Below are 17,992 nucleotides of genomic sequence, written 5' to 3'. Positions count from 1 at the left end.
TTTGTTAAATTATTGTTAAAGTCCTCCCTGTACGTTCCTGTGGCCGCCATTTGGCAACCAATTGATTTTTGGCACAACGCCGGCCCACATGTCCGAGTTGTCAGTAGTGATACGTAACAAATGCGCCGCGTCAGCCGTGACTCATAATGCGACGTATACGGCCAAGCCACGTATTTATGGATTTTTCACTTCATTAGACATATTTGGACTGATGCGACTTATAGGGCGGTGCAACGTGTACAGTGAAAAATATGGTAATTAACCTTAACCAGAATAACCACTGTCTGTACAAAACTGACTTAATCTAAGATAATTTTACAGAAATGAAGCTATAATTTAATGCAGTACTAACTGAGAGTCATTCCCAACACATATTCCAAGCATTAAAACATTGTAAAGTATCACATGTAAAGAATTGCAATATCAGAGGAGTCTTGCAAAATGTCACTTTTATGATCAAAATAGCTACAAATTTGTCATTTGTCAACACAAGATGATCTTAATCTAAAACTCTAGCCTGAAAGATAGTGCGCAATTGCCTCATTTGCGCTAATTCAAGAAATGTTAGAATTATTATTTTTTTTTTTAACAGATACTCTCTTTTTTATCCACATGCACAAAGCTGTACTTCTCAAACAGATTTATGTGACAGAGTGACAAAGATTGATTTATCGCTTCAAACTCTGGAATCATTCAGTCTTTTAACAGGCTGAAAATCCTTATGGAGCCCAAACAGAAGCAGCAGTCTCTGCTGCAGCTCAAGTCCCTCCTAATTTATCTCGTTCTACTGTGATCTGACAAAAGTCTAAAGTAGGCGTGTTGGCTCTGTCGAGGGATAGCAATAGATCCACACTGATTTAGCTTAAAACTCTTTAAAGATTTCTTCTTTCTCTTTCTCAGTCAGCTACTATTTGTTCTGTTTTTTTCTGTTGGAATGTAATAAGAGCACTGTGGGCTGCTTCGCTTTATCCAACATTTTTAGGAGCGTAACTATGACTTAAATATTCTTAAGTCATCAAATTTCTGGTGGAAAAAACTATTGAGAACTATTTGTTTTTAATGACAGATGGACTTCTGTTTCACAACTTATGTTCAGGATGACTAAGAATGTAAAGCAACATAACATGAACATTTCAACATGTCCAACACAGTTCAGTCAGGTCCTCTGGATGGTTTCTTTGTGTTGAAATGCTTCTTCTGTCAACCAAAGGACTTCATCAGTCCGAGGAGCTACAACAAACTCAGTCCCATAAGTGGTTTACTCACTTTACTCACATAATGGACCAACTCTTTTGATGGGGATAAGATGGTTCCTTGAGTCCTCCCTCTCCCCCATTGACTCTGCTGAGGTAGCCATGGCCAAAGTGGTTCAAAAAATCAAACTTCATGCTCCGTTAAAAAATCCAACAAAGTCATGACTGCTTCAGACAAGTAGCGGGGGAGAGGGCAGACTCCAGAAACCATCTTATCACCACTAAACTGGTTGGTCCACTATGCAAGTGTGCTACTTAAAAGACTGAGTTTGATGTGGCTCCTCAGACTGAAGAAGTCTCTTGGATGAGAGATGAAACGTTTCGACACAAAGTAAAGGTCCAGAGGACCTGACTTAACTTTAATGGAATAATAAATAATAATCATTACTGTGTTGACCAGATAAACAAGTGGCATGAACGATACGAACAGGAGCACCAAACGTTTTTCTCCATCCCCCTTTTGATTTCAGCTGTTCCTTTTTCAGGCGTCCCACCCCGCACTATATTTTTCGGTCTCTTTGAAGCATTTGATCCACTTCTTGCTCATTGGTCTTGGTCACAACCTTTATTTAGACATGTAAATCTCATTGAGCCTCGAGGACTCATTTACAAGAGAGACCTGATAACAACAAAGAATGATGACAACAATGGACAACAGCGACACCAATAGACAGTTATAAAAAGGCATAAAGATTTTTTATTTTTATTTTTTATTTTTTTACAAATAAGATGACAGCTAGATTATAAGGTAAATGTAGAAAACTAAAAACAGGAACATGTCTGCATTGGTCCTTGCCAGGAGTCCAACAGATTTTTAAAGCCACTTAGAGAGGTCAAGGTCGAGAGCTTCAGATCTTTTTGTAAGATATTCCAGGAAACATGAGCAGAGTAGGAGAAGGCCCTTTTGCCAAGTTCAGTCCGCACTGAGGGAACACTGCAGGTAATAATGTCCTGAGAGCGTACGCTGTAGCTGCACTCACGCAGTGACATGTAGGAGGAGATGTATGAAGGCAGCAGACCAAGAAGTGATTTAAAGATGAAAATGTACCAGTGAGAGAGTCTGCCTGAAGTTAATGATGACCAGTTAACCAGTGAATACAGGGTGCAGTGATGGGTACGGTAGTTACAGCCAGTTATGAATCTTAGTGCACCATGATAGACAGCATCCAACATCTGCAGGGTTCTTGTAGGAGCGTTCATGTAAATAATGTCACCGTAATCAATGGAGGGAAGGAACGTCACAGATAACAAGGCGTTTCCTAGCATTCAGAGTTAGACAGGATCTGTTTCTGAAAAAGAAACCCAGTTTAACTTTCAGTTTCTTTACTAGGTTTTCCACGTGAAGCTTAAAAGAGAGATGTGAGTTGACCAAGATACCCAAATATCTATAGGAATCAACAAACTCAATGGGGACACCATTTAAGGATAAAATCTGAGGAAAAACTGCTGGGACCGACTTCCTGTTTGAAAACAGCATCCCTTTGGTCACATGACGATGTGACTTACAACCTAAACTTTTTCTATTCACTGGGCAGATCTGGTAGGCACAAATGTGTGGTGAGGGTTTGCTGGGAACACCTGGCAGAAGAACCCATCAGAAAGATCTTCAACTCACACCTCCGGGAGAGCTTTAACTGCATTCCAGCTGAAGCGGGGGACATTGAATCCAAGTGGGCCAAGTTCATAGCCTCGATTGTTGAGGTAGCTGCCTTGAGCTGTGGCCGCAAGGTTTTTTGTGCTTCTCATGGTGGCCATCCTCAAACTCGGTGATGGACACCACAAATCTGGGAGGCTGCTAAGGTGAATGAGTCCTATTAGACCTTGTTGGCTGGTGGGACACTGGAGGCAGCTGAGGAGTACTGGAGGGCCAAGTGGGCTGCAATAGGAGACCCCGGGAAGACCCAGGACATGCTGTGGACTATATGTATCAGTTAGTCTGGGAACGTCTCAGAATCCTCCTAGAAGTGCTGGAAGATGTGGCTGCGGAAAGAGATGTCTGGGCATCCCTGCTCAAAATGCTGCTCCCGCAACCTGACATTGGAATAAGTGGAAGATGATGGATGGATGGATGGAATAACAGCAATGTTATTTATGTTAGGTCAAATTAATGTCATCAAGAAAGTGAAAGGCTGTAAAGTTTGCTCCTAAGGTGCTCATGTCCAAAACCCACAACTTCTGCCTGAGTTTAAAAGTAGAAAATTGGTTAGGACAAGGTCTAACAGACATGTTAATAGTTTGGATGAAGCTAATATTTCTGACAATTGATAAGATCAATGGGACAAAAACAATCTGCACACAATTCAGGTTCTAGTGACACCTCTAAAGCTGTCTCATTTTATTGAGAATCAGAGGTAATAGTTGGAAAGATGAAGTGAATTTTCTAACTAAGTGAAATAATTTTTAATTTATAAAGAATATCATAAATACATCACGGGCAGCACGGTGGCGCAACTGGTAGAGCTGCTGCCTCTCAGCGAGAAGGTCCTTGGTTCAAACCCCGGTCCAGGGGCCTTTCTGGGTGGAGTTTGCATGTTCTCTCCGTGCATGCGTGGGTTTTCTCCGGGTGCTCCGGTTTCCTCCCACAGACCAAAAACATGCATGTTAGGCTGTTTGGTAACTCTAAATTGTCCCTAGGTGTGAGTGAGAGAGTGAATGGTTGTTTGTCTCGTTTGTCTCTATGTGTCCCTGTGATGGACTTGCGACCCGTCCAGGGTGTACCCCGCCCCTCGCACAGTGATTGCTGGACATGGGCACCAGCGACCCCCGTGACCCAAAAATGGAATAAACGGGTAAAAGATAATGGATGGATGAATGGATGGATAAATACATCACTACTTAGAGTTATAGAGATGCATGACCCAATAAAGATTGGACTTGTTAGACTAGCTACAAAACAAAAAGAAACTGGGGTTGTGTCTGTTCTCCTCTATTAAAAATACATAATATACAGTTTTAGCTTTACAAAGGGCCATCTTGTATATTAGTGTGCTAAATCTCTAAAATTCTTCTTTTAGTGGAGCACCATACCTCCACAACTTTCTAGATGCCCGTTAACCAACTGCTCCACTTTGCAGCTCAACAATGTTCCCCAGAATCTAAAGACCAAAAATGATTTGCTCAACATCTGGTATCAACTGTTTGTTGTGTCAAGAAAAAATGGTCAGAATTCAGTTATAGGAAAAGTCGGTTTTCTTTTGAATTAGGTTGAACTTTAATTTTACCTCAAATGATTAAACAATATAGAGTTGTTGAAAACTAAAAACAAAGTTAAGTTTTATTTTCTGTGCTATAATTGAAAAAAATCAAAAGTCAGACACTGTCACAAGCTGCTCAGTCATGGGAAGCTGGGATGTCTCGTTTATTTCTCAGAGATAATGAAAAACCTGTATGAAGTACTGAACCATTGCATGGGCATTAAGCACATTTTTATTTTCGGAAATGTGTTCTGTGAGCTGAAAACTAACATGAAATATGACTTTAGTTGAAATAAACAGTGTATTGTGCTAGTTATTATCACTCACCACCGAAGAAGAGAGGCGATAATATTTTTGTCCATGTTGCTGTATGTATAACTACTACTCTGTCCCTTCTCAGCATAAGATGATTTTATTTCAATACTCTGGCATGAAAGCTAGCGGGTGATATACATTGCTTCAAAGATTGCTAGGCCTTTAATTCTCATGTGTATTGTAAAAGAACTTAAAGTTACTGGTAGCACAGGATAGAAAGAGGTAAAAAGACTAAAGTTGGAGAAAAATACACAGCATGATAAAATTGGTTATGTGTCCCTAACTGCCTTGGGAAATACATCTGTCCTTATCGTTAAACCCTCTGGTCATACAGTGCCATGTGCTGTGTTTGTCTGCATTTAATTCACAGCTTACTGCTTTAATAACTACAACCTCCTCCTCCTTGCTAAACCCGAGGGCCATTTTGTCACCGGACTCAGACCATATTAGGCTGCATTACTGCTCTACTGCTTCCAACAGATGAAGCAGGATGAACAACCAGCTGTGTTTCAACCAACAAAAGGTGTTTATTTTCATACCATGAGGGTCCTCATTCTCTATGAGATGACACAGTTAGTGGCAGATACAAACAACTCACTAAATCCCAGGTCAGAACAAATATAAATGTACTTTTTTTTACAGACTTTTAAATTTGGAAGTATACTCAAGCAAAGTTCATGCTCAATAATCCAGGTAAAAAATCCAACAAAATTAAGTCAAGTCAAAAGGATTATTGAGCATGAACTTTGATGTTTTGAACCACTTTGGCTATGGCAGCCTCAGAGGAGTCGACGGGGGAGAGAGTGGGCCCCAGAAACCATATTATCACCAACAAACTGGTTGGTCCACTATGTGATTGTGCTGCTTGTGGGACTGAGTTTGTTGTGGCTCCTTGGACTGATGAAGTCCTTTGGATGAAGGATGAAACATTTAATAAAAAACAAACCATCCCGATGACCTGACAACTATGTTGGACATACTCAAGCAACTGAAATAAAGGCAGCACTTGAAGTAAGATGGCACTCTTGAGTATGGCATACCAGCACTTTTAGTTTCTTTTCCTCCTTCTTTTCCATCAATTTTTGTTGTGCACCCCCACTTCTCCTAAACCTGCCTGTACACAGCATCAGCATCAGCAACTTTAGGCTACAACTGATCCAGGTGAAAAACGTTATCCACAGAGTAATGTTGTTCACAGCTTCTGATTGGGTAAGAGTTAAAGGAACAAGTGACACACGACTCATCAGGAACAATGACTGGATAATGGTTCGGCACAAGCAGTATGCTCCGGGTGTAGAGCTATAGCCTTCAGCAAACTGTTCCTCCTGAAAGCACACAAAATGAGACATGAGGAAATTAAAGACTCCAAAGCTTTATGGAATAAAATCCATGAAGTGCAGGTGCCATTCTTGTCATCCAATGATTGAGTTTCATTTATCATAGATCATGGTTCATGAAATATTTTGCTAACACACCCCTCCCACCCACACACACACACTATTGCAGTTTTTCCTTTTAGTGGTTGGCAATGATTGTAGTGAACCTAACGGAAAAAACAAACAATAACCAGTTTGTTGACAAAAAAAGAGTTATGAAATTTTACTTAGTTTTTGGGAAAGGCAAAATAACTTTAGAAATTTAAGTGATAAGTGCAAACGCTAGATTTCAGCAGAGTTACAATGAGATAACTTATAAAACTATTCTTTCACATTGCATCAGTAAAGCAGTTAACAGAATACACATAATATAACTGAGAGGAACAAGATGATGAAAATAATAATTTTACTGTTCTATTTTGTATAGGCTTCGCCCTTTAAGGCTATCACTAGTGGGTTTATCCCATTGCGCGCAGCACAGCACTGAAAACTTTAGTCCATGCCCACCGGCTGTGTGGGCCCCACCCCTGGTCCGTATAAATTACGGTAAGACCGGGCAATTGGCTCCCATTTTTTCTTCAGCCAGCTAGCTAGCACTGTCAGAAGAACGAAGAAGGAAAAGATGTCCAGCTTTGACCGGCACAACCTTTGCTAAGGATGCCTTGGTCTCTGCCACGCCAACCTCCTGCTGTCCCAGTGAGCTTTTCCTTCCTGAGGAGAAGCAGAGACGAGCAGCCTTGTTCAAGGTAAGTGCCAAGGAGTGTTTTTCCGTGGCGGGCCGCTACCTGCTGGACGACGCCATCACCTTTTCTAACGTTTTTTCTTGCGGTGAATCGGATGATTCCCTCAAAAAAAAGCGATGTTAGCAGCAGCTCCGCTGAGTGTTTTTTCTGTGGAGGGCCGCTACCCGCTGGACGACGCCATCGCCTTTTCTAGCGTTTTTTCCTCGCGTTGAATCGGATGATTCCCTTGAAAAAGACAATGTGGGGAGCAGCTCCGCTGAGTGTTTTTCTGTGGCGAGATGCTATGCGCGGGACGACGCCACCACCTTTCTTTGACGCAGAGTCACGCAGTGAATTGAATGACTCCTCCGAGAAAGGTGATACTGGAAACAACCTCGCTGCCCCTTCCCTCCTAGAGAGCATAGTAACGGAAGAAGAGCGGTCGAGCGGATACTCAGCCACCTCGGGACTTCCCATGTCAGTGACCACACCACTCCCAGCCATCGGTGCCCTCCTCTTGGAGCTGCCCGGCATAATCCAGGAGGCTGCTAACACAAAGGGACTTTTCCGTCCCTCGCCTCCCTCTGCCCTGATAGGATGATTTGGCGGAAAGGTTTGGCTCTGCCCCGGCTCGTCGCCCTGATCCCATCTGGCCTCGCTGTCCAGCTGTGGCGTCACACTGGAACGAGGCTGCAGCTGGGCCAGGCAAGCTGAAGACATCCGTCTCCCCCCTTCACCTCCATCTCCAGAGTGGAGGGTTTTACCGATCGGTGTTTTTCCGTCAAATCCAGGATGGACCGACAACCTATCCCTGCAGGGAAGCATGACCAGAGAGTGACAAAGCTCTCCAACTGAGATCATTAGTGCACATCCCAGGCAGTTGCGGTGAACAACAACATTGCTCTGGTGGCCTACAGCATCTCAAAGAGGCCATATTGCACATATTAAATAATTTCCCTTTGGGATTAAAGTATATTTGAATTGAATTGAATTCCCAGCGTCCTGAACAGGCGAGCAGATATCATGTCGAGGGGCGGTCCCCACCACAGAGACTAGAACCTCCATCCTGAGCTGATTTCTCGGATTTGGAGCAGATTTGGCCGAGCAGCTGTGGATCTGTCCGCCACACGGGAGAACACCCAGTGTCAATTATGGTTCGCACTGAGCCCACGAGACGACCCACCATTAGGAGTGGACGCCTTCGCTCTTAGCCCGTGGCCAAAAATGCTCCTTTATGCATTCCCTCCAGTCCTGCTGATATCACGGACCCTGGGCCGGGTCCGGGAGGAAGAACCGTCAGTCATCCTCGTAGCTCCCGAATGCATAAGCGCTTCGTGGTTCCCAAATCTGTCAGTCAGCGACTGATATCGGGTCGGCTGTGGAAACTGATGTGTGTGTGTGTGTGTGGGGGGGGGGGGGGGGCACTCTCCTCCAGGCAGGAAGAGCTATTAGGAGTTACTCAAAAATAGGTCATCATCTTTGGGTCTGGCCGCTGAATGGATCTGTTTAGAAAAGATGGGCCTTCCACAGGATGTGGTGCGTACTTTTCAGGGTGCACGAGCTACTTCCACCACAACGCTGTACACATTAAGTGGACAGTTTTTCAGCGCTGGTGCGCAGTGAAAGGTGTGGAGGCCATTTCATGTCCACTAGGTGGCGTGCTGTCATTTATACAGCAACTGATGGACAGAAATTTAGCGTTCAGCACAATTAAAACTTATGCTGCAGCTATTTCTTCCTGTCACAAGGTTTTTCGGTGACGAACAGTTCTTAACCACCTGCTGATGAAGGTTTTTCTGAAAGATGTACAGAGACACAGACCTGTGTCACGTCCACTAGCTCCATAGTGAGACCTAACGATGGTCCTGCATGCTCTGATCAAAGCTTCTTCCGAGCCTTTAGATCAGGCTTTACTTAAATTTCTATAATTTAAAACAGCCCTGCTGTTAGCGCTGATGTTGGCAAAGAGAGTGAGTGATTATCTGCTCTCTCTGTTGCTCCCTCATGTCTCAGAATTGAGGCTGATGGCAGCTCAGCTGTACTGCGTTTTAACCCTGCTCTGAAAAGTATCACAAGCTCATTCAGATCGAGAGTGATAACCTTGGATGGGTTTTATACTCTTCCTCATAATTCTGAGGAGGAAGCAACATCTCACCTCCTTCTGTCCCATGCAAGTGTTTTCGTGTTACGTGGTGCACACGGCCGCTCTGCGCTGCTTTCAGTGTATGTTAGTGCATTACAGGGACAGCTCTTCAGGACGCCCTCTATCCACACATCGCCTCTCACACTGGTTGCGTGAGGCTATTTCTGAAGCTTACAGTTAATCTGGGCTGGATCCTCCAGAAAATCTCAGCGCATTCCACCAGAGGGTTTTCATCCTCCAAGGCCCTGCATGGAGGGATGACAGTGGAGGATATTTGTATGGTGGCTGCCTGGTCATCGCCGTGTTCAATTATTCGTTTTTATCTACGTGATGTTTCTACTTTCTCCATGTCAGGGTTCTGACAGAATGAATATTATTTGTTTCATGGAGCCTCACTTTTGAGCTCACACCTGCCTGCATGCAGTCGCAGTGTGAGATATTTATTATCAGCCACAAGTTCATGACTGCTGATTTTATTGTTATTAATCGGTTCATCCTGAGGAGCTGTTGGTCTGCTCTGTTCATTGTTACACAGTTACAATTCGTATCCTCCATTGTTCCTATTCACAGCAGCAGGTCTGCTGTCTCAGCCTTTTTCCTCACCAGAGATCTTCTCCGGTGCGCTCCTGCGCATGGAGCATGCAATTACGCAGCGAGTAATTACGCACTCAGAAGGCTGAGTGATGAAATGTTTTTTTATGTGCAAGCAGGTGCTTCATGTTGTGTCTGAAAGGACCCAGTGAGGCATAGACTACATCCTGCTCCGCCTTTAACCCACTAGCGATAGCCTTAAAGGGCGAAGCCTATATGAAATAGAACGTTGGTTATGTACGGTAACCCCAGATTCTATGAGTATAGGCGCAGCCCTTTAAGCTCTGGGCCTCACTGGTTCCTAAATGGCTGAAGAAAAAATGTTATTTGGGAGCCGATTGCCTGGTCTTACCGTAATTTATACGGACCGGGGGTGGGGCCCACACTAAAGTTTTCAGTGTTGTGCTGCGCATGACGGGATAAACCCACTAGCGAAAGTCTTAAAGGGCTGCACCTATACTCATAGAATCTGGGGTTACAGTACGTAACCAACGTTTTGTTTTTATTCTAATTGAATGTTTATTTCCAATATTTTAAATGATCAATTTTAAGCCTAAAACTTATTCTGAGTAAATTCAATTATGTGATAAGAAATGACAGTTTAAAGACTTCATATTATTTACTGCTGTCAGAGGGAACGTGTGCAGGCTTGGTGTCTACTTGGAAATCAATTTGGGAACATTTCATTCTCTAGTGAATGCTTAAAAAAACTTTACTTAAAGCATTTAAAGTTTTGGGTCAATATTTAAAGACTGAGGATCACAACTTCATGCTTATGTTAATGTCAGTTTGCTTCTATTCTAAAACATTTCATTTTTTAAACAATGTTCTCTCTTTGAGTTATCAGTAGTTTGTTCCTTATCAGCTACAGTAGATCAATTTTATAGCAATATGTTTGGGGAAAGAGGCAAAAGTCTTAATCCAGGCTAGGCTAATGACTAACCAAACAATTGCCAATAATTTTTCAAGCTTATAAAAAAATCTTCTTCCTTCAAAATGAAAAACCAGTGAAAAAGAATGCTACACTAGCAAATATTCAGATGTCACGTTAGGAATCGGGCACAGGCAGGAGTGTGGCATTATTAGTGCTCTTTTCCTCTTTCCTCTTCTGAATCTAATAATAGATCACCCATATTATTACCAAAGTCCTCACTGTCTGATTCAGAATCAATTTTTCTTTGTAATTTTTCACTTTGAGCCTCCCCCTTCTGTCTGAGAGGATCTGACTCCTTGCTTTCACCTATCTGCATCATTGACTCTATCCCCCACCTCAAACAAAAGCTGCAGTTTCACATTCAAATATTGCCTCATCGTTGAAGCATTGGACGCTAAGGATTATTGTGCTGCACTTTACTTATACCAGTCTAAAGCTTTTGACACTGTGGCTCATAACATCTTGTGTCATAAGCTCTCAGAAATTGATTTCTCAGATCACACCATTGGTTGGTTCACTAACTGTGCCTCAGATCCGCGGCAGTGTTCTACATAATGGTACTTCTTCCAGTTATTTAAAGGTTAAAAATGGTGTACCACAAGGCTCAGTCTTAGGACCCACCCTCGTCACAATCTACATAGGTAATGTAGGTCAGACCATCCCTGATGCATCCTTACATTTCTAAGCAGATGACACAGTTGTTTATTGTTGAGCTAAAATTTGCTAAGGTTTTTCAGCTTTTGCAATCTGTTTTTGACATCATCCAGTCAGATTTGTTCCATCTCAAACTTGTCCTAAACACTGACAAAACCAAAGGGATGCTGTTTTCAAATAGGAAGTTGGTTCCAGCAGTTCTTCCTTTGATTTTATCCTTGAATGGTGCCCCTAATGAGTTTCTCAATTTCTACAAATATTAGGTTATCTTGGTCGATTCACATCTCTCTTTTTAGCCCCACGTCAAAAACTTGGTAAAGAAACAAAGTTAAATTGAGTTTCATTTTCAGAAATAGACCCTGTCTAACTCAATGCTAGGCAATGCCTTGTATCTGTGACTTTCCTTCCCTCCATGGACTACGGTGACATTATTTACATGAACGCTCCTACAAGCACTCTGCAGATGTTGGATGCTGTCTATCATAGTGCATTAGGATTCATAACTGCCTGTAACTATCGTAACTATTTCCCCCCTCTCGCACAGTTATGGTTGGACATGGGCACCAGCGACCCCCGCGACCCAAAATGGAAGAAGTAAGTAAAGATAATGGATAGATGGATAATTGTAATTAAAATACATAATCTTTGTTAATAATCTTCATTTGCCAAGCAGGAGCCAAAAGCCAAAAATGTTCTAAATTCTCAATTCCTATATCGATCCAAATTTAGTGTGGTTAAACTTTTATGCAGCATTGTTTATAAATGTCACTCTGTGAATCAGAAATGCCATTTGGCATTGCAAAGAAGATCCACAAATAAACATATTTAATTAAAACAGCAGTGATAGATAGGCAACATTAAAATACTAATTTACTGGAAATCAGTGGTGTAGTCTACATTTTTGTACTGGGTATACTGTGCTTAGAAACCGAAGTACACCAGTTAGTACAATGTATTTGTTAATTTATTTTGATTTTTAAGCATATTGAACATTTCAAAAGTTCTGTGATGCTTATATTTGAATAAATGTTCAACAAATTTTGTACAACATTTGGCCTTGTATTAAAAACATGCTATAGAATTTATAAAACAGTATCAAAGCCAAACGTGTTCAAGTATTAAGTAGTAAGTACTGAAGTATTAATTATACAAAAACAGGTTGAACCAACTTAGTGTGTCTATAAAATGTTCCAAATGTGTTGACAAATTCAATTTGATTCAAAAATACTTTATTAATCCCAAAGGGAAATTAAATGTTATTTTAACTCGTTATCCTTGTTTAGTTAAGAGATGTTATAGATGTTGATGGCTGTAGGCAGGAAGGATTTCTTCTAAAGGTCCATCCCACAGTGGATCTGAAGAAATTAACCACAGGTGCCATCTGATCTGTCCACCCAGACTCGGCTGACCTTGGTTCCCCGAGGCTGCAGGACTGCCCAAATGCCAGGCAGAATTCCTCCCAGAGTGATGGACACTCCTCCCATAAGACTGCCGAGCTCCTCGTCGCTGAGGACAGCTGGCTGCAGGCGTCAGTGGACGATCCCGTCCTTCTGCTGTCACAAGCTGTGTTTCCTGCTAGTTCCAGGATCTCCTTAGGAGATCTTATGATCTCAGTGGTCAGGCACTCGAGCACAACCGGCAGGTAGATGGGAATGCATACACAGAGCCTCTTTTTCAACTCATATGAGATTTGGGGCTGTAGTTGAGGTAGACATTTTTGAGCTTTAAAATGTTAATCAGCAGCTCCCAGGTGTAACCCCCCCCCCCCCCCCCCAAAAAAAAAACCTTGTTGTTATGGTTACGCATCAAAACAAATTTCCAAAAGTAAAAAAAAAAAAAAAATCAGTAAAAATCCTTCCAGCTCTACAGCATCCAATATTAGAGGAAACAATCATCCAAAAAAAAAAAAAAATTTGATTCAAATTTTTTTCCAAAAGCAATAAAAAAACAACAAAAAAAAACAACATTTAGCAGGTAACATTATATTACCTTACCTGGACAATGATGCAGCCCAACAATATGTCACATATCATTGGGCACTTTTAAGTGGGTATACTGAAATGCCCAAGCTTTTCTAGTGGGTATACTCCGTATGCCTTCATATCACATAAACTACACCACTGCTGCAAGTAAAACTCAAGTAAAAGCTGAGATCTGTCTAAATAAAGTGTCTTTTTGAACAACAGTTCTTTACAGAAACTCAAAATTCCCTTGAGGGATGTTCCCACGTGTTTAAAGAGACGGCTTGCTCTGGCTGTCACAAAACAAACCAGTTCTTTTATGTTTTTAAATAGAGTCAACTTAGAATTCACTCACTTTGATTCATCTGCTTTAATAAACTACATTTGCTCAGTTAAGTTCAATAAAAGACTCCTCTAATGTTTCAAAGATATTGTGCAAAGAGACAGGACCCAATAAAAGTATATCTTCTCTCCTGGTAGGATAATCAAGTTATGACTTTCTGAAGCAGTTTGAACAAGCTTCCCCACACAACCAAGACTAAATGCAAACTTTGCGAGAGCTGCATGTCTATAAGACATTTCTTTTGCAGCTTTCATCCCAGACACAACAGCTGTCTCAAAGTAATGGAAAACAGCCTTGAGAACAGCAGAAGAGAAGCATACTGAGAACAAGTCGTTAACAGTTTTTATTTCTTTGATTCTCCCACATTTTTGGAATAGTTAAGGCTACAAAAGTCTAATAAAATGCTTCCATCCCAGATGCATCCTGTTACATCTTTCTGTGCGTTATGGTTAGGAGGATACATCCTGCCACAGTCCAGGTCCCAGCAGAGCGTTTTATTTTATGAGATACTTTTCTTTCAGTCGCTCTCCTCCCTGCGCCTGTCCCAGTGGAAACAGATATGAATGGCGACAAGAAGCCAGATGGGAGGAAAGCTATGAATCCACAGCAGAGTCGGTATAAATGAGGAACTCGAGTAGTAACTCTTAGGGGAGATAACGCTTGGTGCTGTGAGTTAAGTGAAGCATCGGCACTGTTGCACTAATTGCAGCAAAAGGAGCTTCATAAATATTTTACATTCAATCGGACCTGACACAAATGAGGAGATAAATTAATGAGGGTCCTAGATACCTAAATGCTTGTCTTTTTTTTTTGCACACATAACCAAACAATGAGCTTTTTGTCCTCGCTGGAATTATAAACAAAACTTTGCTACATTTGACATCACCAGATGGATTTCCAACAAAAGCAATTTTAGTAGAAAACAGCATTGTTCACTTTGGTGTATAAACAAAAGGGAATCCTTTATTTCCTCCATGGACTGATGCAACATGAAGAGCCAAAGGTAGTAAAAAAAAAAGGGATGGTTTTCTTTGTGATTTTAATGGATTCATTTGAAGTTAAAATGGCAACAACAACTGTATTTCAGGAAGTTGCATCACTTGTAGATTGCATTCAGGGTTCAAAGTCTCATCTTAAAGCTGAAAACATTGGTCTAAAATGTCAGCGACATGCCGTGTGCAAGAAAAAAGGGAGACAAATGTGTTCAGAGTTGAACGTCTGCTCTGTCGTAATTCACTACTTGAAGAATTAATTCACGAGTTACAAAAATAAATTGTTTCTTTGTCTTAAACCAACAAATTAAATGTGTTTGTTTATCTTCACATCTACTGCAAAAACTGAACATAACTTTTTAGCAAAAGTCCATTTTAGAAATTGTTTTAAAATACAATGATAAAACCAACAAAAAGCCTAATTTGAATGGAGTTCCTCACAGCTCAGCCTTTAGCTGAGACCCAGTCACAGGGCGAGAACTTGTTCAAGTTTGACTTAAGTTTTTTTGTTTTTGTTTATTAATTTTTTGTTTGTTTTGTTTTCTGTAATGTCACTTCACAATATATTCTTCAGATCAGGGGTGCTCAAACTTTTTGGGTTCAGGGACCCCTCATCACCCTCATGTTTAGTAAATAATTTTCTTAAATTTGTCTCTTTAATGCAATGGAAATATTTGTGTAACAAATACTTAAGACCTGTTCTTTAATAGTGTTAATACAATTTTTATACTTTTAAGCATGATGTATTTTTCATTCAGTACACACTAAATTAACAAAAAATTAAATTTCAACTTCCAAAAATTACAGTTTTGAGAAAATGAACAGTATCAAAAACCACTTTAAAACTTTACCTATTCACATAAATTATTGTTTATTTAATTTACCTTTTATTTATACAGGTAGTGTCATTGAGTCACGAGAACTCATTTTCAAGAGAGATCTGTTTTTGGGAGCAGATGGTGGAGGTTGTGGGCCTTGCTCAAGGGCCCAGAGTGGGGCAAATGAGGATCGAGGCAGGTGTGAGTGTTTCACCTTTTCCACCCACATTTTGATGTTGACGGTACCAGGAGTTGAACCTGCGACTGTCTGATCACAGGTCCATCTTCTCTAGCCTCTGTGCCACCACTCCCCCAAATGTATCACCACAGAAAACTCTTTACATAAAACTGAACAGAATCAGAACAGGTTGTCAACAGGGCTTCATTTATGAACTGACTGATGCTGGAATGTGCGGGCGGGGGGGGGGGGAGGGGGGGTTCCTCCCTCAGAAATTGTTTAATAAAGTACTGTAGATGTGTCTTCCTGCATTTTTGTGTATTTTAACAGGTTGTTGAACATCTACGTGCTTGTAAACAAAAAACAATTACAATTTTTTTTTGTGAACCCCAGTTTAAGAACCACTGCATAGATGAAGAAGCCATTCTATAACTGACACGGCATCCCATAAATTTCCTCAACAACTGGTTTTCTTTATAAATTAAGATTTTTTTTCTACTTTGTCAGATACAAGGCATTTATTTAATTCATATGTTTGTGCTACAGAAACTTTCAATGACCCAGAAATATTTCCAATCTACTGGAGATCATGCTGTGTGTTAGAATATCAGATGAATGTTGTGATGATATTTTCTACATATTGCAAACACAATGTAAAAATGCAAGACACAAAAGGCATAACAATGAGATGTGGGTGTCAAGCTGAAACAGTTGCAGAGTGTACCTTTAATTGTACTTTACTTTTTTATTCTAATTCTTTCTTTGAATGATCTGAAAGTGTTGTGGTGAAGTTAACTCCAGATAATGCTCTGGTGTTGGTGGTGGGGACCCCTGGTGCTTCATACTTTAATCATGGATCACACTACAGAAAGTGAACAAAAAAAATATATGTATACAAACAAAACAATCTTGGGGGGAAAAAAAGCACAAATTCTAATTGATGTAAATAAAGTTGTTGCAGTATTAGTGTTTTGGATTGAACCCCCTTGGAGTTTCTCCATCTTGGCAGCCTTACAACCCTGAAACTGACATTAGCATTATTATTTTTTTTAATATTCAGCTCCAGTTTTTATTCAAAACAATTTGCAGGTGTGGAAACACCTTCAAGCTTCAGTCCAGACAGTGATCCTGGCATGAATGTTCGATGTCATTTAAAAGACAGCCGTGGTGAAACAGGTACAGAAGTGAAATATTGAGGAAAGTTCAACATACTTGAGCACAAAGTGACAGAAGATATGTCTTTTCAAAACAAAGTCCTAAAAAAACCTTTGAATAAGAAAAGGACACCTCTTCTATGATAAATTAATGTGTTGTAATTAGTTTAGCACTGCTTCAAAATCATGGATTTATACATACATCTTTACAAAGATCACCCAAGTGAAGGGGTCAGCAGAGAGAAAGAGCTTTTCCGTTATTTGACCTTACCTGTCACAACATCAGTGATCTCCTGAGACATGTGTTGGCTCTGGTGGACCCACTCTCCATTGCACTTGAAGAAGATCTGGAGCGCAGGCCGGGCTTGACACCGCAGCATGATGGGGTTGCTTTTAATAATGTAGGCATCAACGGGCTCCTCCAGGAAGCGGGGCAGGGTCCCAGACTGGCCATGATGCAGAGCTTCACCTCTGGGACCTAATGAAAAAACATGGAAACCAAATACGATTCAAACATGACATCCATATGACAACCATCCATTATCTTTACCCGCTTCTCCCTTTGTGGGTCACAGGGGGGTCACTGGTGCCTATATCCAACAGTCAATGTGTTAGAAGCTGGGGACACCCTGGACAGGTCTCCAGTCGATCACAGGGACACATAGAGACAAACAACCATTCACTCTCTCACTCACACCTAGGGACAGTTTAGAGTTACCAATCAGCCTAACATGCATGTTTTTGGTCTGTGGGAGGAAACCCAGAAAGGTCCCAGGCCAGGATTGGAAGTGGCAACCTTCTCACTAAGAGGCAACAGTTCTACCAACTGAGCCAATGTGCTGCCCTCAAACATAACAAAATTTAGGAAATTTGTGTTAATTATTTAGTGACATCAACAGAATTCATCACAAACTTGTTCCTGAGACAAGACAATCTGCCTCTCTGTCCAGCCCTGGCTCGTGTCCTCTTTTACTCATCCAAACCATAAAATGAACATAATAACAACAATTCCCCATTATTACCATCTTGTGATACAGTTGTTCACACAACGTTAAACTAATAAATCCTCCAGAGCATTGCCATACTTAATACATTATCACAGAATGCATAGAAACAGCCAACACATAGATAGTGAAATATACATGAGTTATATTTTAATAATTTACAGTTTTCTGGTTTTCCACATTTTTATCGTTTATTATTTTGAGGTGATTAATTGGCAAGCTTCGGGAGAGTTACCTCTGGTTCGCCAATGCATCGGTGTGTTATGTAGAAATTAATCTTAGAAAGCACAAAACCACAACTTTAATGATGTTTTTGCAGCTTCTTTTATTGGAATTCACTTTTTTAACAGTATATAATCA

At 41.0% G+C, this 17,992-nt stretch overlaps 1 protein-coding gene across 1 annotated transcript in view; it reads right to left on the bottom strand.

Annotated features, from left to right (window-relative positions):
• The window catches only part of LOC119425045 (netrin receptor UNC5D), a 215,966-nt gene that overhangs the window by 146,341 nt on the left and 51,633 nt on the right, over positions 1 to 17,992 (bottom strand). The window contains exon 4 of the mRNA XM_037692571.1: positions 16,900 to 17,106. Within this exon, the coding sequence (XP_037548499.1) occupies positions 16,900 to 17,106 (207 nt within the window). The remainder of the gene's footprint in view (positions 1 to 16,899; positions 17,107 to 17,992) is intronic.

This window comes from Nematolebias whitei, chromosome 18 (genome assembly GCF_014905685.2).
Source record: "Nematolebias whitei isolate Nwh7 chromosome 18, NemWhi1, whole genome shotgun sequence".
Classification (NCBI taxonomy): Eukaryota; Metazoa; Chordata; class Actinopteri; order Cyprinodontiformes; family Rivulidae; genus Nematolebias; species Nematolebias whitei.
The sequence above is the reverse complement of the archived record's forward strand: the minus strand, read 5'-3'. Positions and strand labels throughout refer to the sequence as shown.